Source organism: Drosophila takahashii, chromosome X, assembly GCF_030179915.1.
Source record: "Drosophila takahashii strain IR98-3 E-12201 chromosome X, DtakHiC1v2, whole genome shotgun sequence".
NCBI lineage: Eukaryota > Metazoa > Arthropoda > Insecta > Diptera > Drosophilidae > Drosophila > Drosophila takahashii.
Genome location: NC_091683.1, coordinates 2,634,288 through 2,660,014, shown reverse-complemented (window position 1 = coordinate 2,660,014; position 25,727 = coordinate 2,634,288). Strand labels below are relative to the sequence as shown.

At 40.2% G+C, this 25,727-nt stretch overlaps 4 protein-coding genes across 12 annotated transcripts in view; 1 reads left to right on the top strand and 3 right to left on the bottom strand.

Moving 5' to 3' along the window:
* Positions 1–5,848: 5,848 nt before the first annotated feature.
* LOC108056152 (probable E3 ubiquitin-protein ligase makorin-1) lies at positions 5,849–7,318 on the top strand. Its single transcript, XM_017139848.3, has one exon. The coding sequence runs from the start codon at positions 6,000–6,002 to the stop codon at positions 7,044–7,046; it is 1,047 nt and encodes a 348-aa protein (XP_016995337.2). The 5' UTR covers positions 5,849–5,999; the 3' UTR covers positions 7,047–7,318.
* A 126-nt stretch (positions 7,319–7,444) lies between these two features.
* Ag5r2 (Antigen 5-related 2) lies at positions 7,445–8,707 on the bottom strand. The gene is made up of 2 exons (XM_017139849.3): positions 8,164–8,707; positions 7,445–7,752 (listed from the first exon to the last, which is right to left on the bottom strand). Exons 1-2 carry the CDS (start codon positions 8,679–8,681, stop codon positions 7,506–7,508), a joined length of 765 nt encoding a protein of 254 aa, XP_016995338.1. The 5' UTR covers positions 8,682–8,707; the 3' UTR covers positions 7,445–7,505.
* Positions 8,708–9,866: 1,159 nt separating this feature from the next.
* On the bottom strand, positions 9,867–11,398 carry Ag5r (Antigen 5-related). Its single transcript, XM_017139850.3, has 2 exons — positions 11,240–11,398; positions 9,867–10,589 (listed from the first exon to the last, which is right to left on the bottom strand). The coding sequence occupies exons 1-2, from the start codon at positions 11,354–11,356 to the stop codon at positions 9,933–9,935; spliced, it is 774 nt and encodes a 257-aa protein (XP_016995339.1). The 5' UTR covers positions 11,357–11,398; the 3' UTR covers positions 9,867–9,932.
* A 3,042-nt stretch (positions 11,399–14,440) lies between these two features.
* The window catches only part of rut (adenylate cyclase rutabaga), a 35,371-nt gene continuing 24,084 nt past the window's right edge, over positions 14,441–25,727 (bottom strand). For 2 of the 9 annotated variants that reach the window (XM_017139720.3, XM_070218168.1), the window contains 11 exons: positions 24,132–24,395; positions 22,528–23,001; positions 21,780–21,919; positions 21,609–21,719; positions 21,301–21,541; positions 20,850–21,216; positions 20,071–20,245; positions 19,040–20,006; positions 16,917–17,974; positions 15,961–16,610; positions 14,441–15,561 (listed from right to left, as the gene is read on the bottom strand). In XM_017139720.3, the coding sequence (XP_016995209.2) occupies positions 15,173–15,561; positions 15,961–16,610; positions 16,917–17,974; positions 19,040–20,006; positions 20,071–20,245; positions 20,850–21,216; positions 21,301–21,541; positions 21,609–21,719; positions 21,780–21,919; positions 22,528–23,001; positions 24,132–24,395 (4,836 nt within the window). In that variant the 3' untranslated portion in view covers positions 14,441–15,172. Of the gene's footprint in view, positions 15,562–15,960; positions 16,611–16,916; positions 17,975–19,039; positions 20,007–20,070; positions 20,246–20,372; positions 20,398–20,849; positions 21,217–21,300; positions 21,542–21,608; positions 21,720–21,779; positions 21,920–22,527; positions 23,002–24,131; positions 24,396–25,727 lie in introns of those variants that run through there. The other 7 variants (XM_070218169.1, XM_070218170.1, XM_070218172.1 and 4 more) reach the window with 7 other exon arrangements.

The following is a 25,727-nucleotide window of genomic DNA, read 5'->3' as shown; positions in this document are numbered from 1 at the left end:
ATCATTAGACCAAAACAAACAACGAAGCCAACTTTGCGTCAAGCGAAAGATAAACATGATTTTTTTCAAAGCAGACTTTTTGGGAAAAAAGCCCAAAATATAAGTACTTAAAATAATATATGGAGTCTGAAATACCCTTTAATTTTATTTTATAATATCTATAATATTCTGTGGCGCTGCATTTAATTAAGATATATTTATACATATATTTATATATTTATTAAGAATTAAATTTTAATAGTTTTTTATCGAATGAAAAAACGAATGTTTAATTATTTATTAATTTAAATTGTTTTGTCATTTAAGAATCTTTTTAACAAAAGGTACATGTATGCCCAAGCTTTGCAGGTAAACGAAAGTCACATACAAACTTAGGGTACTTATGGAACACACCAATCACTTCAGATAATTTCAATCGCGACACAGAAAACCTTTATTAATGTAGATAAATATATACCTACCTTATTTTTTGGGTTAGTTATGGTAAGAGATCGGTGTTAAAAGTTGGTCCAGCGCAACAAATGTGGTTGGGAGCCAACATGGCAAAAGGGATGCCTCAGTGGAAGTGCCAATTTTAATGGTCAACTTGAGTCACAATTCGTATCTAATTCGAGATTGACGCCAGTTGGCAACAATCACTTGTTGCGTTTTTTTTTTGGGTTAGTTGGGCAAAAAACCGAAATGTGTAATGTAATGAAAATGAAAAGGTGTTTTATAATATAAAATATAATTAAAACAATTGATGTTTGTGTACTAAAATTGTATAAGTTTGTCATAAAAAATTTAGGAAATTTGTATATAAAATACCTACAGCATAATAATAAAATAAAAACTAGCTAACTGGTATAAAAATATATAAATAGAGTACGCTGGATGAATTGAACCGGGACTCTCAACTCTCAGTAATTTTGATTTTTTTTTGATTGACTGATTGAATAGCCTCATGCCCTTGTACTTTCCGAGTGACCAGAATAATTGGCAGCAACAATAAAGAACAAATAAGTAAATAAGTTAGTTTGTTCGACGCTCGGCTCACGACAACAATCAGAATGAAAAATGCCAAATGCCCATGACAGTTGCAAATCGTTGTTGTATCATTTGTTGGGTAAACAAATTATAAGCTATGTGTATGCAATTTAATAATAGTAATATAGTTCTATAGTTAAGCATGGCATGGTATGCTATCATACAGCCACATCAAATGGGACATCTTTTTGGGGGGATTTTTATTTTCATTATATATTTATAATTATTTTTCAGAAATCATTAGTTCCAGAATTCAGATAATCAGGATATTTATTGTCATTCTAAGAGATGGCGATTGAACAATTTGAAATTATAATAATTATAGAATCTATTTCAATATTTATGAAAGCTATTTAGATAAAAGTTTAATCAATAATAAAATATAATACTAATGATAATAAATTTAACAAATATATTAAAACCGCATAATAATCTCAGAGAAAAATAATAATAAATATATTTGTAGGTATATTTCTGTGGAATTCTTAGGGCCTTTATTTTCGTGCACATATGTACTTTGGCCACAACAAAAGGAAATGTTATAATGATGAAATAATAAAGCCGGAGGACAGGCCAAACAAATCCTCCGGGAGTTGGGAGATGGAAGTTGGGGGATGGAGGATGGGAGATCCCTCCCTCAAACGCAGGCAATAACCGTTGATAGTCGTAATAAAAAAAGCCAAAGAAAAGGGCCCCAAACCTCCGTCTTAACAGCATCGTCTCAACAAACAAAGGGGCTGCTGGAAAAACAACGAGAGCTCCTTATCGCCACCAAAAACGGAGATATAACCCCTTGGGGAAGGCCTGTCAGTTCTTTCGTGCCAAATTGACCGCTCACATGCAACTTGGGGCCATAGAAGACAATAAATATTTATATGTAAATGCCGGCAATATTGTCTCTATTGTGTGCACAAAAAAAGTGCCAGTACATATGTACAGTGTACACTGTACACTAACCCAGAGCCCGCAGGGTACAGTTCACACCCAGCTAAAGTGTACCAAAGGTCGCACTGGGGTAAGAAATTAAATGTTACATTTAATATAGCTATACACGTTATGCGTGCAAAAGAAAAGTTGGCTTTTATATTGCTGGGGGAAAAAATTGAGTAGGTAAGAAGAAGAACACCATATAAAAGTCTTTATAAAAATCTTTTAAATACAAAAATTTAATTAAATTTTTAATATATATAGAATATTAGGTTATTTTTTTGGAATAATAAAATAATTCAAACAATTTATTTGCTGTTCGCTTTTTAAAGTTTTTTAAATCGTTTTTCCAAATTCAAGGTTTCAGTAACACAAGACAAAAAACCAGCCTAAAAGTAGGCAAACAATATAAAAAGCCAAGCGAAAATGAAAAAATTAACCCTGGGCATTTTAAGGCCTAAACTTAAAGCTTAAATTATTATTATAAAAATATTATTATTATTATATATGCCAAAACATATTTTTTTTTTAAAGACAGAGAAACAAGAAATTAATTCGATTTAAATGATATAAATATTTCAAGACTAATAGTTTGTTTTCATATTTTGTGCGTACGAGGTTATTTCTTTCTGAAAAGGAAAAAACCCCTTTCCGGTGGAAATTTCAGATTCAGCCGCAGCCTCGGCTTCAGCTTTCAGTTTTCAGCTCCAAGTGACAGAGTCGAGGCTAAGCGACCACTTTAAAGTGCCCTGAACTTGATTAATGAATGGCAGCGCTCTAAAGTATGCTACGGCTTGCAGCAAACACAAGCCAACACTCACACATATGAATGTTCCGCACACACACACACACCCTCAAAGTGTCAACGACACGGAGCATACAAAAAAAAGGAAAAGAAGAAGAAGGGAAAAGAAAACCTCCTCCTGACATGGCTTAAAATCTGTTTGCCACGCGGAGCACAAATTGAAATTGGCTCACAACTTGGCAGCTAATTTAATATATTATTTCCACTGAAGAAGAGCTGTGAGTGTGTGCGTGAATGGGTACGTGTGTGTGGTTCTTGAAAAGTGTGTACTGCACTTATAATTGTCCCAGACTCACGGCTTACAAGATACAAAGATACAATAAGGAATCAAGAAGAATTTGAAAAGATTCTAAGGTTATTATTTTTATTAGATAACTAAGCATAAGATTTTTCATTTTTTATTGTTTAGTTATAAAGAAATCTGCTCTTAACTCTTGTATAACTTTTACCACTTTTCAATCATTTAATGTATTTTAATTTATTTAATTTTCCATCATAATTTGCCGGCACTTTTAAACTGTTTTCGATGCAACCAACCAAAATAAGCACCTACACTTTTGCCACAACGTTTTTTTTGCTATCTTACCTTTTTTTTGGCTTCCCGATATCAAACATTTTTAATGCTTCCTGTGCAGCACTCAAAATATATATAAGATATTCAAGCGAATATCCCAGGGGCTTACACATGCCACACATCCCAACATCCAGGCGAAGATAGAAGAAGACGCCTTGCCACACTTTGTTGGTAATTTAAATTGCACCTGGTTCGGAATTCGATTCGCCAGCTGCCGGTGCTTAAAAATTTGCCAGTAATTGAATTGAATTTGATTTCTAGGCTCACCGTTTTTTTCTACAATTTATTTTTAAAGAATTTTATATTATATAAAGAGTTTAAATAAAATATTAGGGGTTAGAAATCATTTAAGCTAATAGTCTTTCCCCCTCTAAGCTCTCAACTCTTTATGCGTATACTCGAAAGAGCACATTTGAATCCATGAGAGACTCATGAATAAACTCATTAAGTCATTTATTCAAACGACCATTTATTCATTAGCTGGGTGGAGCATAAAATATACTTTATGTATAGCAAAAGGATAGTATGAGCTGTGGAAAGCTCTCACATACGCATTGGAATTCTAGACATAAATCGACGGAGCGAACGAACTTCGATGGCAAGCTTCTTTTCGATTTGTGCAACAAATGAAGTGAGAAATTATTTTTATTATTATTTATATTTTTACTACGGATGCTACATCCACATCCACATCCGTATCCCCACCGTGGGCGAATCACGTATTCCAAAAAGCAAACAAACGCCGAAGCCCGCATATATAAACAGGCGGGTAGTTATGAAAAGTAAGCAAAAGCCAGGGAAAAATAATACGAATACGAGGGGAGTGGAAATGCCATCTCCCCAATCGCAAAACATTGAAGCAGCCAAGTTAAGTACATTTTTCGGTGGGCGTCCGTCAGTCACATCATTAAAATCGAGCATGGAACGGAGGAATGGGGCTCCCTAATTCAAGTCCCTGCCGCAAGATGTGCTGAAATGTGAAAGGAAAGGGGAAGGGAAAGGGAAGGAGGGGAAGGGAAGGGCAGCTAGATAGGGACACCCATTCTCTGGATTCTCTGGAGGCATTCATCAATATGCCAAACATGTTTTGTTATCATCAAATGGAAAATGCTTCATTTTCACGTACGCCAAAACGGAAGGCACTGGGCACTGCGAGAAAATCCAGGCTGCACAAATATTTCGGTCGTTTTATTATTTGTTCATAACTCCCTATTGGATGGTTCGATTTTAAAAATTATTTTACAGTTCGAAAGGTATTAATAAGAACACTTTTTACACTTTTAAATATTTTGCGATAAACGGTTGAGATAGTTAGTTTTTTTAAATATTTTTTTTTTAGTATTTGGTCGTTCATTTTTCAAAAACAAATCCAAAACAAAAGACAAACAATCTTTTCGTTTTAACATATATACAAAGAATTTATAATTTCAATGCAAATTTTTTTTAACATTTTTTCTTTGTGCACCTAATACGAAATACGAAATTTTTCAGTAGACAGTATAACTAAAAAATGGAAAAAAATTATAATAAGAAAAGAAGGCAACTGTGGGCAGGGATCTGTTCTTTTGTTCGCATCGGAAGTTGCTCCCCGAAATCCCCGAAAGCATTGATTCTGGGCTGTCCCAGGCAATTCATAGTTATTCGTTGAAATTTATTTAGAGTGCAGGACAGGAGCAACAGGACGAGTAAACAGGACCAACAGGCGACTGGCAGAGAGACAGGCCGTCAAAGTTGATGGCCTCAAGGCGGAGATGAGTGGAAGTTATCGTTGTGAATTCCGCAGGTGAATTTGTTTCACCATCCAGATCTCAGATCTCATCCCTTATTCAGATGGCACAAAAGCTTGTGGCTTGCGGCATCTGGCGAATCGCGGTGCTTAGACCACCAAAAGCAAAAACTAGCGACGACGGAACACATAAATTGATTACCCAGACATTTGACGACAAATTCGGCAAATATAACACACAGCACTTGCCCTCACAATGGGTGGGGGGATTCACACCCGGGCTTATCGACGTACTAGACAACAGGGCTTTAGAGTTCCGGAAGCAATATACTCGTAGATGTGGCAATGGCAATCGTCTGTGGAATTCCGTAATCTGCGACAATACTCAATACCCAGTTGCCAAATCAAATGCGACAACTGTTGAGCCAGTCGGCAGTTCGGAGGAGATTACAAGGGAAGATCCAAGGGCTTTGATTCAACCAAAACCGAAAACTTAAGAAATATCTGATTGGAAATCCCTTACAAGTCTGTCTAAAACCCACTCTAAAAATGCCAAATTATAAAACTAATTAAAATTAAATTATTCTAAAATCCCCCACAAAGGTGTCTAAAAGTATGCAGTGAAAAGGAAAAAACGAAACATATTGCTGCATACTTTTGGACACCCTTCGAAGAGCTTTTAAAACTCTAACGATTTTTCTAACAGAATTAAGTAATAATACCTTTTCGATATCACTTTCAAATCTTCATTACCTTCACTCTCCGCTCAGTAACTCAGTAGCCATAGCACTACTAGTAGCCTTAGCCCTACTATTTTCGAGAGATACTATTTGCCGAGAAATTCCAACTAAGATTTTACACAAGAAATATTTTTTTTTTTAATTTTGCAACGCCTTTTGAAAACCAATAACCGTAATCAGAATTCATCAGATCATCACAGAATGTCGCTAAGCCGCAGTCAAACCCTCTGCCGCTACTATTTGATTGGCATCTGTCGCTTTGGCAATATGTGTCGCTTCTCCCACGATTTGAGCAACCAAAAGAAAGCGAGTCCCAATCCTGGAGATCCAACTACCAATCCTGGAGAGCTGAAGGATGAGCAGGTGGTGGCCAGCACGAGTAGCTTCAGTCGGCAGAGGATCTGGGCGAATGCACCGGTTTTTGTGCCTATGAATCCGGCCGAGAATGATTCTTCGGAATATCCCGGTGATATCTGTCCACAGGCGGGTCAGTGTGTCCTAGGCGATCGCTGTCCCTTTTCCGTTCACCTGGAGCTCTGCGAGATGTGCCACCTGTACTGCCTGCATCCCCGGGATCCGGAGCAGCGAAGGCAACACAATCGCGAGTGTTTGGAGCAGCACGAACAGGCCATGGAGTTGTCCTTTGCGATGGCCCGTTCCAAGGACAAGATGTGCGGCATCTGCTTCGACACGGTGGTGGAGAAGGAGGAGCGCAGCGAAAGGCGCTTCGGAATCCTCTCCAAGTGCAATCACATCTTCTGCATCGACTGCATCCGCCGGTGGCGCCAGGCCAAGCAGTTCGAGAACAAAGTGACCCGAGCCTGTCCCGAGTGTCGCGTCTGCTCGGATTTCGTGTGCCCCAGCGCCTTTTGGGTGGACACCAAGGAGGAGAAGGACAAGCTGTTATCGGACTATCGTTCCGCGTTGGGCGCCAAAGATTGCAAGTACTTTCGCTTGGGCGAGGGACGGTGTCCCTTTGGCAACAAGTGCTTCTACAAGCATGCTTTGCCCAATGGCACTATCGTCGATGTGGGACTGCCGAGGAGAATCTGCCCCAAGAACCAGAATAACCAACTGAACCAACGGCCCCAAAATCAAAGCATCGATAATAACGATAGCGATAGCGATCTAATGGACTTTCTCGACTATTATCCATGGCGAATGGCAGATCGGCTGGACCAACATTGGCTCGAGCTGTTTTTTAGCGATTTAAGCGATATTTCCGAGGGCTCAGAGGATGATAACTAAGATATCCAAGAAGAAGTTGGTGAACATGAAGTAGCAGAAGGAACCGAACATATATTTGGACATGGCATCCCAGAAAAGCCCAATCAGACGATTATATGTATGACACTGAACGCACACATATTTATCACATCCCAAATTACACAGAAATTGCCAAATTCAGGTTTACATCGTTATTCGCATTTCACCTCGCTTAATGTTAAAAATTTTCCGTATTTGTATTAAATAAAATTACATTTGACACCAATAAAGTTTGCAAGTATAAAATACAAAAAAAGGTAATGTATTAAATACACCGAAAAAAAATTAATTTTACTTTAAAAACCGAAAATAATATAAGATATAGATAATATAATCCCATAAATTTGTTCTAGAATTTAATAAAAAAAACATTCTGTGGATCTCATTTCTCGAAATATAAACCTTTAATTAAACACTTTACTTGGATCGAAGGATCTCCATTTACCAGCTGTTCACATCGTACCACTCGGAGGTGGAGCAGAGGTTGCCGAACTCGCCGTTGGTGCCCGATCCGCAGCCCTGTGCTCCCCAGTCGCAGCTGGAGTAGATCTGGCGGCCGATCATGTTGGTGGTGGCGTAGTTGCAGGCCACCAGCACCTGGTTCCATCCATCGCGGTTGTACCGGGCGGCAGCACAGCCCACGCGGGTGTTCCTCTCCGACATCATCACGGTGAAGTGGCCGATGGCTCTGGATTTGTTATGGAAATTAAAATAAGTTATTTAAATGAATTTAAGCAAAGCTAGTGTCATTTTTAGAAAAAATCATAATCATGTACATGATTTGTACATCTTTTCTATATGCTTTCTACATGTTTTCTGCATAGTTTCTACATGTTTTAAAGAGTTAACTTTGGTATTTAACCACACTTTTTAGGCACACGAAAAAAAATTGATTATAAAAGATTCAATAGGAACTTACGCTACAAATTCTTCCTACATTATTTCTACATATTTCTTCATGTTTTCTACATACTTTCTACATGATTTCTACATGTTTTCTACATGCTTTCTAAAGTATTAAAGAGTTCACTTGGATATTTAATAACACCTTTTAGGCACACGAAAAAAATAGTTTATAAAATATTTATAAACAACTTACGGTCCGCTATATCCCGAGGGATATCCTCCGGAGATGATTCCAGAGTTGGAGTTGTGCACCTCGTCGAACCACATCTGCACGCTATTGTCCAGGATGTAGCCCATGTCGGGCAGGTCGCCGGAGTAGGCCTGCCAGGCGAGGTTCTGGCCGGAGTACTTGAAGGCGTCGGTGTTGTGGCAGCTGTCGTGCACCATGTTGCACTGGCGGACATTCAGGGAGGCCAGGTAGGCCAGCTCGTCGTCCCACTCCATGGTGGCCATGCGGCAGGCGGCATTGTGGCTCGGATCGTAGCCACCGGCGATGTAGTTGCGCTTGTCGTTGTGCGAGTGGACGAAGACCCACTTGTAGTCGTCGTTGATGTCGATCAGCTCGGCGTCGCCGGGACAGGCGCTGTCCCACCAGTTGCTGTGGCCGCAGGCGATGTGGCTGCCGCCGTTGCAAATGTCCCACGAACAGTAGTCGGTGGCCTGGGCCAGAGCCAAAGTAGCCAAAAGAATAGCCAACACAGCGAGCTTCATATTGTTCACGAGATTTAAGCGATCTATATGGTAACTGGTTGGGCGGAGTGCTTATAAGGCGGTTCTGCTGGCACTTATCGGTCTCGGTTTCACTGACCAAGTGCAACTATAAATCATCCCCGTGGTCCCTTGCTCTTTCAACCAAACCCCATTGAATCTTATCTTATATATATTATAATCTTATATTTACGACGCTCCAATCAGCTTTGCCAATTAACTATATTGAAATATATTGCTAAGAAAAAAAATATAGCTATAATCTATTTTATTAATTATTTCAAACCTTCAGTTTAAAATGAATGTACATATTTAAATGCTATTTTGATGTGTTTAATAATACCTATCAAAACGTAAAACAAAATTTCAAATCAGACCTTTTATTTAAAAGTTATGAGTAAATAATGAAATGCAAGCAGTGCAAGCAGTCGACTTACTACATGCATAACTTCATCTCCCTTGCACACCCTTTAGCTTAGTAAGGGGTATCTGATAGTCGCTATAGAATTCTCTCTTGTTCCATATTCACTTTAATAAACTCAATTCAGACAGTTGAGGTAGGTCGCAATCCTTGTGCAGACTTTTTTGACCAGCCATCCGATTCGGCTTCTTATCAGAAGCGAAGGAGAATCAATTTATGGAGCATTTCCTCAGTCCGTGGTGCTCGTGCACAATTAGTACGAAAAATATGGCCCCATTTAAATAAAACCACCGGATTTATAGCATTTTATTAGTTTGTTTTCATTTCTTATCAAAACTCAGATAGACAGAAAAAGGGCAATCAACAAAAAAAAGAATAATATTGTTAAATGCAAAAAGTTTGCGTTTTATTTATGTAAACTTGTGAGATGTCTTACATATCTTTTTTTAAAGTATACTTTTTATTTATTTATTTTTTTTACATATTTTTTTTTTTTGCTCTACGCTTTCTTGGATTTTTACCTTATCAAATTGAAGCATACATTTCCTGGGAAAAACACCAGATTATGGTTTGTTTTTTTACATCCAAGACGAGCCTTCATCTGAAATAATATATCTTATCTCCCACAAGAGACAACAAAAGCGATAAGCTTTTAATATCTAAGCAGTTCCGGTGAAATCGCAATTGAACTTATGGGAAGGTATACACTTAGTGAAAATTTTTTTACAAATTACAACATAATTATTTTAGCACATATTTAAACTATATTTTTGTTGGAAAACCAATTAGCCGCAAAGCGATTGTAGCTTCTATTTATTCAGTAGTTCAGTGTTTCAGTAGAATAGATTGTTGACGTCGTAGACCTCGTTGGCGCTGCACAGGTACTTGTAGTTGGGATTAGTGCCGGTGGTGCACTTGCTGGCCGGCGCCTTGGGGCAGGAGCTGTACATTTTAATGCCCAGCACATTGGTGGCCGCATAGTTGCAGGCCAGGAGGAAGGCCTTGTAGCCCTGTCCAGGCACCGAGTAGGTGGCCGCAGCGCAGCCCATCTCCGTATTACGATCGGCAACCAGAACGGTGAAGTGACCGATGGCCGGTCCCTGGTAGTTCGATGGATAGGCATCGATGTAGGCCTGTTTGGTGTAGACCGCCTCACCGTACCACATATCGACGCCCCACTGCACATAGTGGGTCACATTCAGAGGATCGTAGTAGCTCATCCAGGCCAGATTCTGACCCGACCAGTCGAAGGCATCGGTGTTGTGGCAGCCGTCGTGACGCATCGCACAGCTCTTGACGTTCAGGGAGGCCAAGTAGGCCAGCTCGTCGTTCCACTTGATGGTGGCCATCCGACAGGCGGCACTCAGATTGGCGTTCAGTCCGCCGGCGATGATGTTGCGGTACTCGTTCGTCCTGTCCACCAAGGCAGCCTTTTCCGCCGAGCTCAGCGATAAGAGGGCCGCGTCACTGGGGCAGCTGGAGGCCCAGGCCTGTAAGCATTGAAAAATATATAAATAAATACTTAGCTATCAGTTTGCATCAGAAAATATCATCATTACATTTATGGTGGTCAAATAAGTAGATTTTTATTCCTAACAAAAGAATTCGAAAACTAAAAATTGTAATTTTTGGATTAGTTTCCTTAAAAATTACTCATACGACACGTATAACAGTTAGTATTTAGTCAACAAAATCGTTCTCCCATTTCTTAGTTTGGTAAAATTTTAAATTTTGTTTGGCTTAAAAAGGAGGAATTAAAAAAAAGCATAGTTGAAATCTATTAAAATAACTTTTTGATCGAGGTCAACAGTGCGTATGAGTGATACAATTTGAAACTAATTTTTACAAAAATTTCTTTCGCTGTCTTAAATGCCAATGAACTTTTTTTCCTGCACAACAAATTTCTAGCACATTTTTTTAATAAATCGTAGATTTAAATAAATTAAATAAAATACTTTATTTAAAAGCAATGTTTTTGAATGAGATAAAAAACTGTATTCAAAAATATCACTTCCTTAATTATTGCAACGAAAAAACAAAAATGTTAGTCTGATTCTCTTGATCCTTAGATGGAGCTCAGAATAGTGATTTCGGAAAGCATTGAAGGAGTTCCAACTTAGAGATCGGGTGGTTTACTCACCCCATCATTATCGCATCCGAGATTCTTGGTGCTGCCACAGCTCTTTTTGCAGTAATCGGTGGCGGAGACGATGCCAAGTGCCGCAGATAGGCAAACGATGATCACGGTGTTGCGCATTTCTATTCCCAGACCTGATTGCTGGCGATTCCCGCAGGGCAACGGGCTTTTATGGCAACCGTTGTAGAGCAGTTTCTTTTTTTCTCTTTTTTTTATCAACATTTGATTAAATATTTACCGCCAGAGTGTCTCATTTGTCCCAGCCGAGTTGTATGAGGTGTATGAGTTGGGGGTGGTGCTCAAATATGTAATGGGTGCCTCCGCCTCCTCTGCCGCCTCCACCTCCTCCAAAGACGTCATTCGATCGCTGGGACAAAAACAACCGTGTCTGCGGGAACCACCTTCGCCTTCTTCGCCGTTGAGCTGGTATATGTACTATATCACTGATTGTTTTCGACACAGCCAAGAAAAAGAGTTAATGAGTAATTAAAAAATAAATACAAATCGTGCAAAACAAAAACCAGACGTTCCTTTGTCTTTAATCTATTGAAAAGAGTCGTGAATAATTCAGCAATTCATTGAGATGATGGAAAATCCCAACGACTGAATGATTCTTAAAGAAACACACTGAAAATCCTATAATTACCAAAAACACCGATACTAATTTTCCACCCAAAAAATCAGTGTTTTGGTGGAAACATTGAAAATAATGATCCAAACACGGGGTGTCGTACCTTGTTGAACTCGTAGTTTAATTCTCAATCGATTGGCATTTTCACCTGCAAATTTTTAAATTTTGTCATTTTTTGCAAAAAATGATGATGGTACCCCTTATAAAAAATGCGAAAATTGGGTCCAAAATTATTTTTTTTAATTCCGACGAAAAGTGCACTGATATTAAATATTAGGTTGTTAGCTGCTCAAAACAGTACGGCTTTTTGATTTTGGAGCATTTTTGGCCACAGCAAAAACCCCATTTTGAAAAAATCAAATTTTTGTCCAAAAATCAAGATCTTGATTTTTACCCCAAAAACAAACAGTATTTTGGTCATAAAAATGGAAATAATGACCCAAATACAGAGTGGCATACCTCGTTAAACTCGTTATTAAATTCCAAATCAATTTGCATTTAAACCTGGAAATTTTAAAATTTTGCCATTTTTTGCAAAAAATGATGATGGTACCCCTTATAAAAAATGCGAAAATTGGGTCCAAAATTATTTTTTTTAATTCCGACGAAAAGTGCACTGATATTAAATATTAGGTTGTGAGCTGCTCAAAACAGTACGCCTTTTTGATTTTGGAGCATTTTTGACCAAGTTACAGCAAAAAACGACTAGAAAAAATTTCAAATTTATCTCAAAAAGGGTCCTCCCTTGTTGAACTCGTTATTAAATTCCCAATCGATTGGCATTTAAACTTGGAACATATAAAAAAGAAATATAAATATTTATAAGTAAGCATTAAAGTAAGTACACATTGCAACAGCTAGAAACTCAGGCACGTGTCGTGATGCCCATCAACCAGTAATCAAATGTTAGCCCAACTGTAAAATAGAAAAGAGCCAACAGAGCAAGTACAAAACCAACTTCCTACGACCAGATATTTGCCCAGCTGTTTGGGCACCCTTAAATTTGCAAACACAAAAGACTTTGATTGTGAATGTTTCCATAGGAATATTTGTCTAAAGGTTTTAAACCTTAGCTCTCCGTGAATATATAAATAATATTTACAGATCGAAACAAATGCTCATAATTACCTTTCCAAGTTTACCAGCTTAATAATTTAAGTACACACGGTTATATTTTTGTATATATATATATTGTTTTTTTTGACATATTTGATATGCTGACATTTTATGTATTTCTAGTAGGGTTTCTTTTCTTATGCAAACAGGCCTGTTCCATTTTTCCAAAATGTTCCAATCTTTACTTTAATAATTTTTCCGTTTTCAAAAATAAAGTTCTCCTAACATTGAGTACACAAATTAAAATGTAATTAGTTGTCCCTTTGTTAATTTTGAGATCGCGAAAAGTAAATCAAAATCATTAATAATAGAAATAACAGAAAAACAAGCAAATTTTGCAGACTTATTTTATTTTGATACATCGTAATAAAAAGGGGTAATTCTAATTCGATCAGGGTTTCGATTTCCTTTGCACGCGAAATCTGGAACAGCCCTGATAATGCAGTACGGCCAACTTTGATAATTGCATTTGGAAATGAAAATGAGTCGACAATCGGCCCCCGGATTTTATAATCCTGTTCATAAGGCCCTATTACCCACCAAATATTTTGTGTAGATATAGACAGATGGCTGTCATTGCATATATATTAATTAATTCTTTACCATTTACTTTCTTTTAGTACAGAAAAATAAATAAACTTCCTGTCTGCCTCTGTGTACAATCATATGAATGTGTGTATATATAGATATTTATTCCAGCTGATTTTCCAGTTTCAATTTCAATTTATATGTACATATATAGTTCTGCGCTATTTGTGTTTATATTTGCATAAGAAGTTTATCTGTGGGCTGTTTGCAGTTCTTGCAGTAGCTGTGGTTGTTGCTTTTATCGCTTAATGTTTTTGCCTTCGTGTAGGTTTTTTTTGTTAATAATATTTGGCGCTCCTAAGGCGACTTAATAAATTTCACACACAAAATATGGATTTGTTTGTTTACATTTGCTTATTTATCATTTGCACAGTTGTACGAGATTTTGTTTTCAGTTTCAGTTTTTTGCTTGGTGTTGTTCGGTTGTTTTCGGTTGCTTTGGGTTTTTGGGGTCGGGGCAACAATATCAAGAATATCTTTTTGTCTCTTTAATTCTTAAGTTCCTAGTAATTGTAAATCATATTCATATATCCTCCTCCTCCTCCATCCCCTTGAATATCTATCCTATGTACAGATCTTACAGACGAATACACTGAAGTAGCATACATAGCAAATGAAATTTGACAATTGTGCAGCAGCCAACAGAGGGGAGTACACTTTAAGTCACTCCGTCTAGCACTCTGGAACTTATACTACAAAATTCGCAACATCATATATTTGGAATACAAAAGCTAAGTTTAAGTTTAAGCCAGTTTGTGGTTTGTGGTTGAGCCCAAGAGTAGGCAACGTAGAAGATCAAAGACGCTTGGCGTGGCAACGGGAGCGTTTGAAACAGAAACAGAAAACAGGAAAAACAGATGAAACGGGAGTTTACGTATCTTCCACGTGGGACTTTAATATCCGATTATCCGAGTTTTAATTTCGGTTTAAATTTAAATTTAAAATTCGAATTCATGGTGGCGCAGTCTATGGGTAAATTTATATAAGCCTTACAGTAATATCGGAAAAATATCTATAACATTTTGTTTTGCTTTATTTACATCTTGTCATGCATTGGTTGTGTGGCTTCGTATAAATGGCCAAATTGTTGCTTATTCGATTATCAAAATGATATACATATATATATATAGTCGTACATTAATAACATATGGGAGTTAATTCAGTCCTTAGGAGGACCAAGGACTAAGCGCACTAAATGATGAATTCATTCGCATGGATTCGCATTGCATAAATATCAATTATAATTTCGATTTCGATTTCTTTCGCGCGGGATTGTAGTAACTGGAACGCTTAACTGGGTAACCAATGACTACGTGTTTAGCTTACTTTCAATACATATAGATTTTCTTGCATATAATATATATATACTATTTATGAGTTACATCTAGGGGTGCCATAGAGCAGCTTTAAGTGCCTCTGCTTCCTTACATACATAAATATATATAGATTCATACATATATCTGTCACCTATTCTAGATTTAGTTTACTTTAGCTTTAGCTTTAGTTTAGGTTGGTTTATTGTAAATTATTAGACACCATTTGCATTATAGCAATAACAACGTTTGAGTGTTTAACGCTCCATCATCATCAATCTTCAATCTTTACTCTCTCAGCTCCTCGGCGGACTGAAACTGAACTTGTATTTGAGGTTGAGTCTGCTGCTGATGCTGATGCTGCAACTGCTGCTGTTGCTGCTGTGCCGGCGATGTGGGCTGTCCGAATTTGCTGGAGATCTTGTGCGAGGCATTGACAATGGCCAGCTCGTGCTTGGAGTCCAAATCGCAGTCGTAGAGGCCGCTCAGCGAGTCCAGGCTGAGCAGCCGAGAGCTGGCCCGGCTGGACACCGAGGTGTCGTCCACATCGGGCGCGTTATACAGCGAGTTAACGTCCGAGAGGGCGCCCTCGGCATCGGTAAGCCCGGCTTCGTTCAGCAGCGAGATGTTCTCCAATCCAGGCTCATCCGTTATGTAGCCCGTGGATTCAGCGCCCCCTAATCAAATCAATAAGAAACATTAGTTTTATGAGATTATAGTAGAAGATATAGCCCTGCATGAATGGATTCAATGAATTATTTTTAATTTTTAGAATTAGAATTTTGAGTTTAATAGAATAATAACAATTTCTTTTGTAGAAGAAAGGGCCATAATTTTGTGATTAAATCTGCATGAATTTTATTTTCTAAGCAATTAACATTGATTTGTTAAATATTTTTCACTTTTTGTTATCAAAAATAAGCACAAAAAAAATCTGGCAACTTCAAAAAATTCACAAAAATTATTCATTCATTCAATTCGAAATGAATTAGAAAACATTAAATTTATTTCACATAGAATGGAATTAAACAAGTCAGAAATTTTATGGCATACTAGTAGAAAAGTAGACTGCTCACCTGTGGCCTCCTCGCGACAATCGTCGTCCGACCATTCCGATTGGCTCTCCAACGGATTGGAGTCCATGGACTGGTGGTTGAGATGGGCCGCCCCGTATTTCAGCTCGTCGTTTATCACATTGCTGCTGCCGTTTGTCAGCGGCAGCTGCCCTCCGTTCCGGTGCTCCTGCTCCTGCTCCTCATCATCCTCTTGATCAACATCATCAACCTCATCATCATCATCATCGTCGTCGGCGTCCTGCTCCTGCTCCCCCCTTTTGTGACTGGTTTTGTCCGGCTTCTGTAGGCGCTTCTGTCGCACATCGCGACCCACTTCATCGTCCTCGAACTCCTCGTCGGCCAGGTTGTCCTCGGTATCGTCACGCTCCTCCTGCTCCTGCACATGGTTGTACCGCTGCTGCTGCTGCTGGTGGTGATGATGATGGTGGTGGTGGTGGTGGTGGAAGCGCGGCTGCCGCGGCTGCATCGCTGCTCCGTCCAGTCCGTCCAGGCTCTCGTGGCTGTACTGCAGCTCCTTGGAGCGCGGCCGCTGGCGATGTGTCCTCAGCTGCTGCTGCTCCTTGGCCGTCTGCATCTCCAGCATGGCCAGCATGTGCATCTGGTTGCGCGTCTCGTGCAGGATCTCGCAGGACTCCGTGTCCGAGGTTTGCCTGCAAGGGTTACGGTTGATTAAGCTTGATTTTTGGTGATATCGTTTTTTTTAAATACGATTTAAAGCCACATTTGATGGGTTACAAATTTTATTCATTAATTTATAATTAGATTCAAATGTTAACCAATCAAATGTGGCTTTAAATCATATTTAAAAAAAAAATCGATGCCTATTTATTAAATATGGTTAAGGGATTTTAGAGAACAACTTAAAATAACATAAAGCGGCGAGAGCCTACACCATTATGACATGGAATGGAAGCTGTTTGTTGTCTTGATGGTCATTGATCACTTTGCCTACTCACATTTGGCTTGACTCCGATGGATTCTTGTTGCGCGTTATCTCCTTGATGGCCTCCAAGCCCACCGGATGCTTGGCGATCATGAAGCTGCTGCTGCCGGGCAGCTTCAGCTCCTGAGGATCCTGCTGCTGCAGATCCGCCTTGTGACCTCCGCTGTTGTTGTTGCCACTGTTCGAGTTGCTGCCGCTGCCGCCGCTGAGATTGCCATTGCTGCTGCCGCTGCCATTGCCCACCGCTGATCCCGAGCCACCAGCTCCACTTAGCTTGCCATTGCTGAAGGAGTAGCTCATCATCATCTCATTCCGGCTGCCATTGCTGGCCGTGTGATCCGTGGTCGTCGTGGTAGCAGTTGCAGTTGCAGTCGCAGTAGTGGCCAAACCACGGCCTCTCGAGGATTCGTTGAGCAGTCGCTGCAGTTCCCGCTCAAAGGGCGACTTGGTGGCAATTCCTCCAGCTGCCGTGGCCTTCTGATAGTCAAAGCTATTGCAACTATCGCCCTTGGGCTGCTGACTCTCCGTGGTGGAGCTCAGCTCAAAGTCATGCAGATCGACCACCGGCGATGTGGGATCCACCTGAATGTCGCAGGGATAGAGCCATTGCAGGGGATTGACCAGGCCACCACCATTGTTATAGCCATTGCGGTGATGATGATGGTGGTGGACAGCTCCATTGGGGATCCGCGGCCTGGAGTCCTCGTCGTTTTCGCCCTCGCCCTCGGTGGTCTTCGAGTAGCTCTCGTCCGAGCTGCTCATCGATGGCGAGTGCGGACGCGAGCTGAGGTCATCGGTGGAGGACATGTCACGGCTCTCCTCCAGTTCCGCCGCCGGCAGCTTCGGCAGCGGCTTCATGTACGTCCTCAGCGGCGCAGGCTTCGGCGGCAGCTGCGGCTGCTGCGAGTACATGGCGTACTGTTGTTGTTGCTGTCGCTGGGGAAGCTCCTGCTGCTGCTGCTGATGCTCCTGGAGGGCAGGATGCGGTGGTAGCTGCTGGTGCGACAACATGGTGTGGGGAGAAGTGTAACGTGGTGGCTCGTACTTTGGCGCATGCTGCATGGGCATTATCTGGGGCATGTGACGAGGTTAGTCGGAGCGGAGATGAGCAAGCGAGAGAAGATAGATAGATGTGCGGTCATGCAAAGAGTGGACACAGAGAGTTAGACACATGGTACACACAGATATAGATATAAGGATGTGGATATATGGATATTCGGGACAAGAGCTGTGAATTTCGCGAAACAGACTGGCATGTACAATTTAATTTAATTGAACCAAGTTTAAAGCTACCAAATATTTCGGTTTCTATGTTGATAGTTATACATTTTAAAAGTTGTAGAAACGTATAGCTTATTATTAATAATCTAATTTTGTTTGTGATACGAAAAATAATTAAATAATACTAAATAATATAATGAAAAAAGTTTAAAAACCTTTAACAACAAATATAAATATAACAAAATATATAAAATAAAAAAAATTCAAGTAATATAACTAATAATTACAATTAAAAACCTTAAAAAGAAATATAAAATGTACAAAAACAAAACAAGTAATAATAGTAAAAAAGAAAGTATGAGAATCTACTAATTATCATTTAAAATAAGATTTAACTACATAACTGGAATCTTTTCCCAATCTTAACTAACGAAATAATTATAAGACATCTAAAAAATCCATTAAATTAAATTACAAATATTATTAGTTTGAGATCAATATAATGGTAAAATTGTCTTAAAAATGCTTAAAGGGTATTTTAAACATTGAATACATAAATAAAATATAATCAAAGGATCTAAAGGAATAGAATTATGATTCTATTTTAAATATAAAGATTCCATTATTTAAATTACAATTTTTAACTATAAGAAACCTTAATATTCAGATTAATCATTGAGCCCTACTTATAGAACTCTTCTTGTTTCAAATATACATATACAATGTACATGCGAGTCTATTCCGGTTATTATTGGGTGTTAGTCACGAATGGGATGGGTTATGGCTTCAGTTTACTGGTTAACTGGGTTTCTGAGGCACTTGGAGGCGGGACAAGGCGGTGCTGGCTGTTCAGAGGAGGATCTCCCTGCTCCAGAGCAGTGGCTCAGTGGCGTCTTCACTTTCACTTTCACTCACCTTGGCTACCGGCGCGATGCTGCTGGCATGCAATAGCGGCTCGCTCTCCCGGCATTGGCCATAGCCCAAACTGGTGAACGATGGCGGGTGCTGATTCATATTCATATTCAGATTCGAATGGAGGTGATGCGTTGGATGATGGCCATGCTGGTTTAATGCCGGCACTCGACGAGGCATCATGAAGCAGTCGCCGCCGCCGCCTAGCATACCCATTCCCATTCCCAAACCCGATTGATCCAGGCTGCCATGATGCGACGGCGGCAGCTGCTCCATCTGCGGATGCCGGCCACCGGAAGTCGGGTTCTCAATAATATTAAACTCGCGCAACATTACCGAAGGAACGGGAACGGGCTGATTGTGATGCTGCAGCTGCAGCTGATGCTGGTGGTGGAGTAGGATCTGGTGCTGCACTGGAACCGGCGTGTGCTGGAACTGGATTTGGTGGTGCTGGAGTTGTTGGAGTTGCTGGAGTTGCTGGGTTGGGGGCTGCTGGAGGGGAACCGCCACTGCAGCCGGCTGCTGCTGCTCGCCGTTGTGACCATTGTGCCCATTGCCGTTCTCCCGGATATTCGGCAGTCCGCCGTTGGCCATGAAGATCGGTTGCTTCTGCAGCTTGCTGTTCAGCCGCTGCTGCTGCTGCTGGTGCAGATGATGATGAGGAGGCGGTGGCGCCGGAAGCGGTAGCGGTGGTTCGAGCTGCTTGTGCTGATGCTGCAGCAATAGCTGCTGCTCCTCGCCACCTACGGTGAAATTTCCTCCATTCTCCTCCCGCTTCTTGCTGTACGTATCGCTGTTCACACGATTCTCCGGAAACTGCGCCACCTTCATGTAGTAATCCGGCGCATGGAGACTCTGCGGCAGGGACATGGCATTGCGCACCTCGCCGTTGAGCGACTTATTGCCACTGTCGCACAGGAAATAGGTGACCATGTCGCCTTTGCCCTTCACCTTGATGGTCCCGCGACAACTGTGGGGTATATATATTGTAAGTAAATATATAATTTAATAATTATAGAGTGCAAAAAACCCACCGGAACTCAAAGTGCGAGCCCACCAGGCTGTCGACCACCTCCTGGGTCACTTGCGAGTAGCCAGGCACTCCGGTGGAGTCCATGCGGCTGGCCACGTTCACCGTGTTGCCCCAAATGTCGTACTGCGGCTTCCGAGCTCCGATTACTCCAGCCACCACGGGGCCAATGTTGATGCCTATGGAGAAGGGAGAGATAATTAGGATTAGGAACTGCTCTTGGTCACACGCCTATCTTGCATTGGGCACACGTTGATTTTTCTATGGGCACTAGGGCGGTCCAAAAAAATGAAATTCTATTCTAACCCTTTCCCATGGTATATTAAAACAAGCAAAAAATGTATGTGAAAACGAAACGTCCTCAAAGTTTGCTTCAAAATTACTCATACGACACGTATAACAGTTCGAATTTGGTCGTCAAAAATCGTTCTCCCATTTCTTGTCTGATTAAATTCTAAATTTCGTTGGAATAATTGGTAAGAAAAGGGAGAGCAAAACATCAACTAAACTGTTTAAGTCTATGCCACCTTGATTAGAACAATTTTTGATCGAAAGCAACAGTGCGTATGGGTGATAAACTTTAAAGCCAGTTCGCAGACCCTAAAACACGATTTTTTATATCTTGAATACCACAATGCGCACCGAGATTTGAAACTTATTTATCTAGTTTTTCATGTGAAATGAGATCCAATTTAATAATACACCGTTTAGGCGGTTGAAAGTTGGACCTTAAAAATTTCCATACAAATGTGGAAAAAACCTCTAAAAATTAGAGCTACCCACCCACGCGCAGCATAAAGTTGTTGTACGAGTGGCTGTTGATCTCCTGCAGTGAATGCCGCATGGCCTTCACATATTCGATCAGTGCCGTCATGTGGCGTCGCACTGAATTGGGGTCGTTGGGCTGGATCTTGTACTCGGGTATCAAACCCACGACGGCCATGTAGGTGCTGCCAACGGTCTTGATCTTATCGATGCCCCGGAAGCGATCCTCCTTCAGCAGCTCATCAAAGTCCGCGATGATCTCGTTGAGCAGACGGAGGCACTCCAATCCCTGATCGGAGCCATCCATTTCCGTGTAGAACTCGTTGAAATTCGGAACGCTGGCAAAGATGACGCCCACCTTGGCGTAGCTCTGGTGGTAGAGCTCCTGCAAAAAGAGGGAATATATAGTTATAGTTTGTCTAAATCCGTCAGTGGGTCATTGGGTCATTGGGGCAGTAGAAACACCCACCATATTGTTGCGGAATTGCGCATCGAGGAAATGTGCAGCCACATGAGCGGGCAGCAAATTGTGCAGAATGCGCTTGTTCGACTCCTGCAGCACGTCCATCTCCTTCTTCTCCTGCGAGGCCTGCAGCTGCCAGAGGAAGTCCAGCCGGGCAGTGCCCTCCACCAGGCGGCCGTGCACCAGAATGGCAATCATGAAGATGCCAATGCGGGCCAGCGAGATCAAGTGAAGTGGAATCGAGGCGCTGTGAAAGAGGAGGAGAAGCATTAGTGGATTCGGATTAATGGATTATGGATTAGTGGGTGACCTACTTGACCCGGTTGTCGTAGCACTCGAAGATGTTCTGATGCGACAGCTCTATGAACAGGCCATAGATGGTGCCCATGCCCAGCACCAGCAGCGATTTGAATATGATGGGAAGCCTGTTCGAATAGAAGTACAAATAGCAATCGAGGACATTCGACATTCGATGATGAGCTCACCTGAGGAACACGGACACTGATAGGAAGGCAAAGGCCGCCGATAGGGAGACGTACTGGGGCAGCGAGCACTTGCGATGCGAGTCGTTCGGGAAGGAGGACGTCGCATTTCCCGAGCATGGATGGTCCGAGACACAAGTGAACTGGAAATAAGGGGGGTTTAGTTAGATATATATATATAGATATATAAATGGATATATAGATAGATATTTAGATAGATAGATAGATAGATAGATATAGATATATATAAATAGATATATATGAATTGTAATTTTTTTTTATTATTATTTTTTTTAATTTATTATATTTTTTTTTTTTTTATTATCTATTTAATAAAAAAAAAATAATCATATTGTTTTATAAAATTGAAATGTTTTAAATTGTGACTAACTCAAAAATTGTGGAGTATAAAAACTATAGCGTTAAGAATTTATGAAATAAATAAAAACAATTAACTATAATTGTTAAATTTAATATTTCCAATTTTTAAGTTAATAAAAACAGCAATGGATGAAAATCAAAACAAAAAGTTGTTACATATGTATAATATGAATATGGTTTTTATCAGTCTGATTTATCATATATTACATTATATTTATTATCTATCATATTAGTCATATTTATCATATATTACATTGTATTTATTATTTATCATATTATTTATCATATGTTAGATTATATTATATATATTACATTTAATACATATATCCTTATCACATGCACCATATTTAGGATTCACCATTTCACTTACCACATTCACCTGTCCCACGGAGTAAATGAGTATGACCGTGAATATCGTGATGGCCATGCGCAGCGAGAAGCTCTCCGAGATGTCCCAGATGATCCACTTGAGCCGCACGGCCAGCAGGAGCATCAGGATGGCGCTCACCCAGATGAAGGCGAAGAGGAAGAGCAGCAGCAGGATGAGGGTGCGCGGCAGGGCGGTCACCTGGAGGGCAGCACCCAAAATCAGGAGCAGCAGGGAGCAGCCCATCGCTGTGGTGAAGCCCAGATCGAAGTCCTTGTGATATTCCCGCTCCATGTCGCTCTGCCGGAAGCGCAGGGTCAACCGATCGACATGTTCCGACTTGTCGCAGTCCACTGAACGCGCGTTGATCGCCTGCGAGAGGAACCGGTTCACCCGATTCGTGGGCTGATGGTGGGCCGCCACCGAGTGACGCTTCCGGAATGGCCTCTTGAACTTGTCCGCCACCTTGGACTGCGACTGCGACCAGGATGCAAAGCCATGCAAGAGGGATCAGAGCGAGAAGTAGAGAGAGAGATTCGTTAGTTTTCGTTAGTCGTGGTTTAGGGACGAGTTTCTCTCTTGCTGGTTGAACTGGCTGGTTGAGTTGAAGATTCAAGAGTTAAGTTCTGAAGACAGAAAGCTCTACGTATGTGTGCTTGGGGGTATGTGCTGCATGGCCACGACTCACTACATGCTGAGAACTGGGAACTGATAACTGAAAGGCAGCGAGCAGAGCTGGGGCACTGGGCATGCTGAGGAGGTTGGGATGGTCTGAGGATCGATCCGGAACATGCTCTCCGGCCCTCGAATGGTCAATGAAAATGCGAAGCTGCAGCTAATGACACTGAACCAAAAAAAGGAAACTCGACTCAGGTCTAAATAAGCACTTTCCAAGTTTCAAATAAAAATAAAAATAAATAAAAAAAAAATAAATAAAAAAAAATATATAGAAAATATAAAAAGAAAAGAAAAAAACCATTTTCTTTTCGTGGTCCAGTGTCTTGCAGCTTTATCAAAGCAATTAGGAACTTACATAGCTAGGCCTGGCGAGCTTTTGTCTGGAAACCCTTCCAGAAACAAATCTCGACCCAAGGCAAACGAAATCAAATAACGAATGAACAAAGCACACTTATGAATTAGTTACACTTAACACATTTATTGAACGAATGCGAATGGACGAAACACAAATCGAAGGCCTCTTTGACAGAATCAAGTTCTCATCTATAAATTAAGAAAAAAATCAGTTCTTGTAAAGATGTTCTCATTTATAAATGATCAATTCAATAACATTTAATGAGATGAGAACTCAGTTCTTATAAAAGGGTTCTCATCTATAAATTATAAAAAAAAAAAATGCTGATGAGATGAAAAAAAGTAATGAGATGAGAACACAGTTCTTATAAAGAAGTTCTTAACAATAAATAATAATAAAATAAATAATAAAACAATTAAAAAAAATAAATAAAATAATAAAAAAGAAATGATTAGATGAGAACTCGGTCCTTATAAAGGGGCCTCCTTGAACGAACGAACGCAGGAACGGTTTTGAACGATTTGAACGATTGAACGAAAGTATAGAATGCTTTTTTGGCTGCTGCTCTGCTCACTTTATTGTTCTTGTGATTGTGCCTATGAATGCGACTAATCGTACTCGCTGTAGAGTTGGGATTGGTGCCTACGGTCACTTGAACACTGCCCCCAATGCCAGCGGCAATACCACCACCGGAACCAGAATTGGAACCAGAACCGCAACCGGAACCGGAACCGGAAATACCGCTGCTGTCACCACCGCCGCCGCTGCCGACGACGCTGCCATAGCCAATGCCGTGCGGTGGCGGTGTTGCATGCAAGATCTTTTGCAGACGTATCACCTGGATCGGAGAAGTATACACAGTAGTTTTCATGTAAGTTCTTAGTTGTATTTACATTTCATATTTAGAGTCGCTCTTATCACTAGGCGTAAATTAAACAGTAGCAAGAAGAAGTTGGAGTTGTTGGGGGGGGGAGAGTAATAATATAGTTAGGGCGGGAAATAAAAAATAACGATAGAACGTGGAGAAGAGGCGCATCAATGGAAACCAAAATCAACATAATCTCAACGAAACTGAAGAACCGCTGGCTGCAAAAGTAGCTCTAATAAATAATAGTAAGTAAGAATAGTAGTATTTTAGCATAATCACTAGCGCAGCTATCAATGATATCGAATGATATCCCTAATTTTCCGCTTTTGAAACCAATTCCTTGTATGTATTAATTTTTTTGAACCTCTAAATTCAATGAAATTTTAAATAAAAATGTAAACAAATATAGAGCTTTCAAATAATTTTGATAAAATATTGATAGTCACATATTTTCTTTTCCCAAAACTTCTTGATACCTTTCACAAGAATGTTTTTATATTAGGTGTCCAAAAGTATGCTATAAAATGTAAGTGTTTTCAATGATAGAAGTTTAATAAATCAATTTACAAGATATCACCATATCACCGCACAGCACAACACTGTTATTATACAACCGATGAATATATTTACACATATATATATTTGATGGCATATATGTTTATTTATTTGCTACATTCAAACTACACACAACATCGACGCAAACAAATCGTTCTCCAATATACGTTATACTACAAATTGTTAGTAGAGACAGCAGTAATTACAAGGAATTACAATTCCCCATCTTGCTAAGCTAAGAATACAATTTTCTTATGCATATAGGAATAAATATTACATTTTTACATAAAACAATGCTACAAGACTACGAAAGAAAAAAGAGCCCACTAAATACGGAAAAACGAGAACCGATCAAGAACTCAAGAGGGGCAAGGAAATAAGCGCAACTCAGGTTAAGAAAAATGGTTAAGGTTCTGGGTTTCAACTGGTTGGATATAGAAATACTTAGACATGGGCGAGGCAAACTTACCGCATCCTGAAAGAAAACGAAAGGAAATAAATCAAAGCAAGAAATGAAAAGGAGTCTCGCTACCCGTCTATCTATCTATTCACAAAACTCTGTGTATCTGGGGTACGGAAAAAATGAAAAGCACACCAAGCCAGAACTCAAAACAGAACCAGAACCGCCACAACTAGTTGTCCACGATCGAAAATCGAAGGCCCCACTTAACTGGTACTTAAACCACCCGGACATGCATCAAACTGGAGCTACGACAAAAGAATAGAGTATAGAACAGAACAGAACAG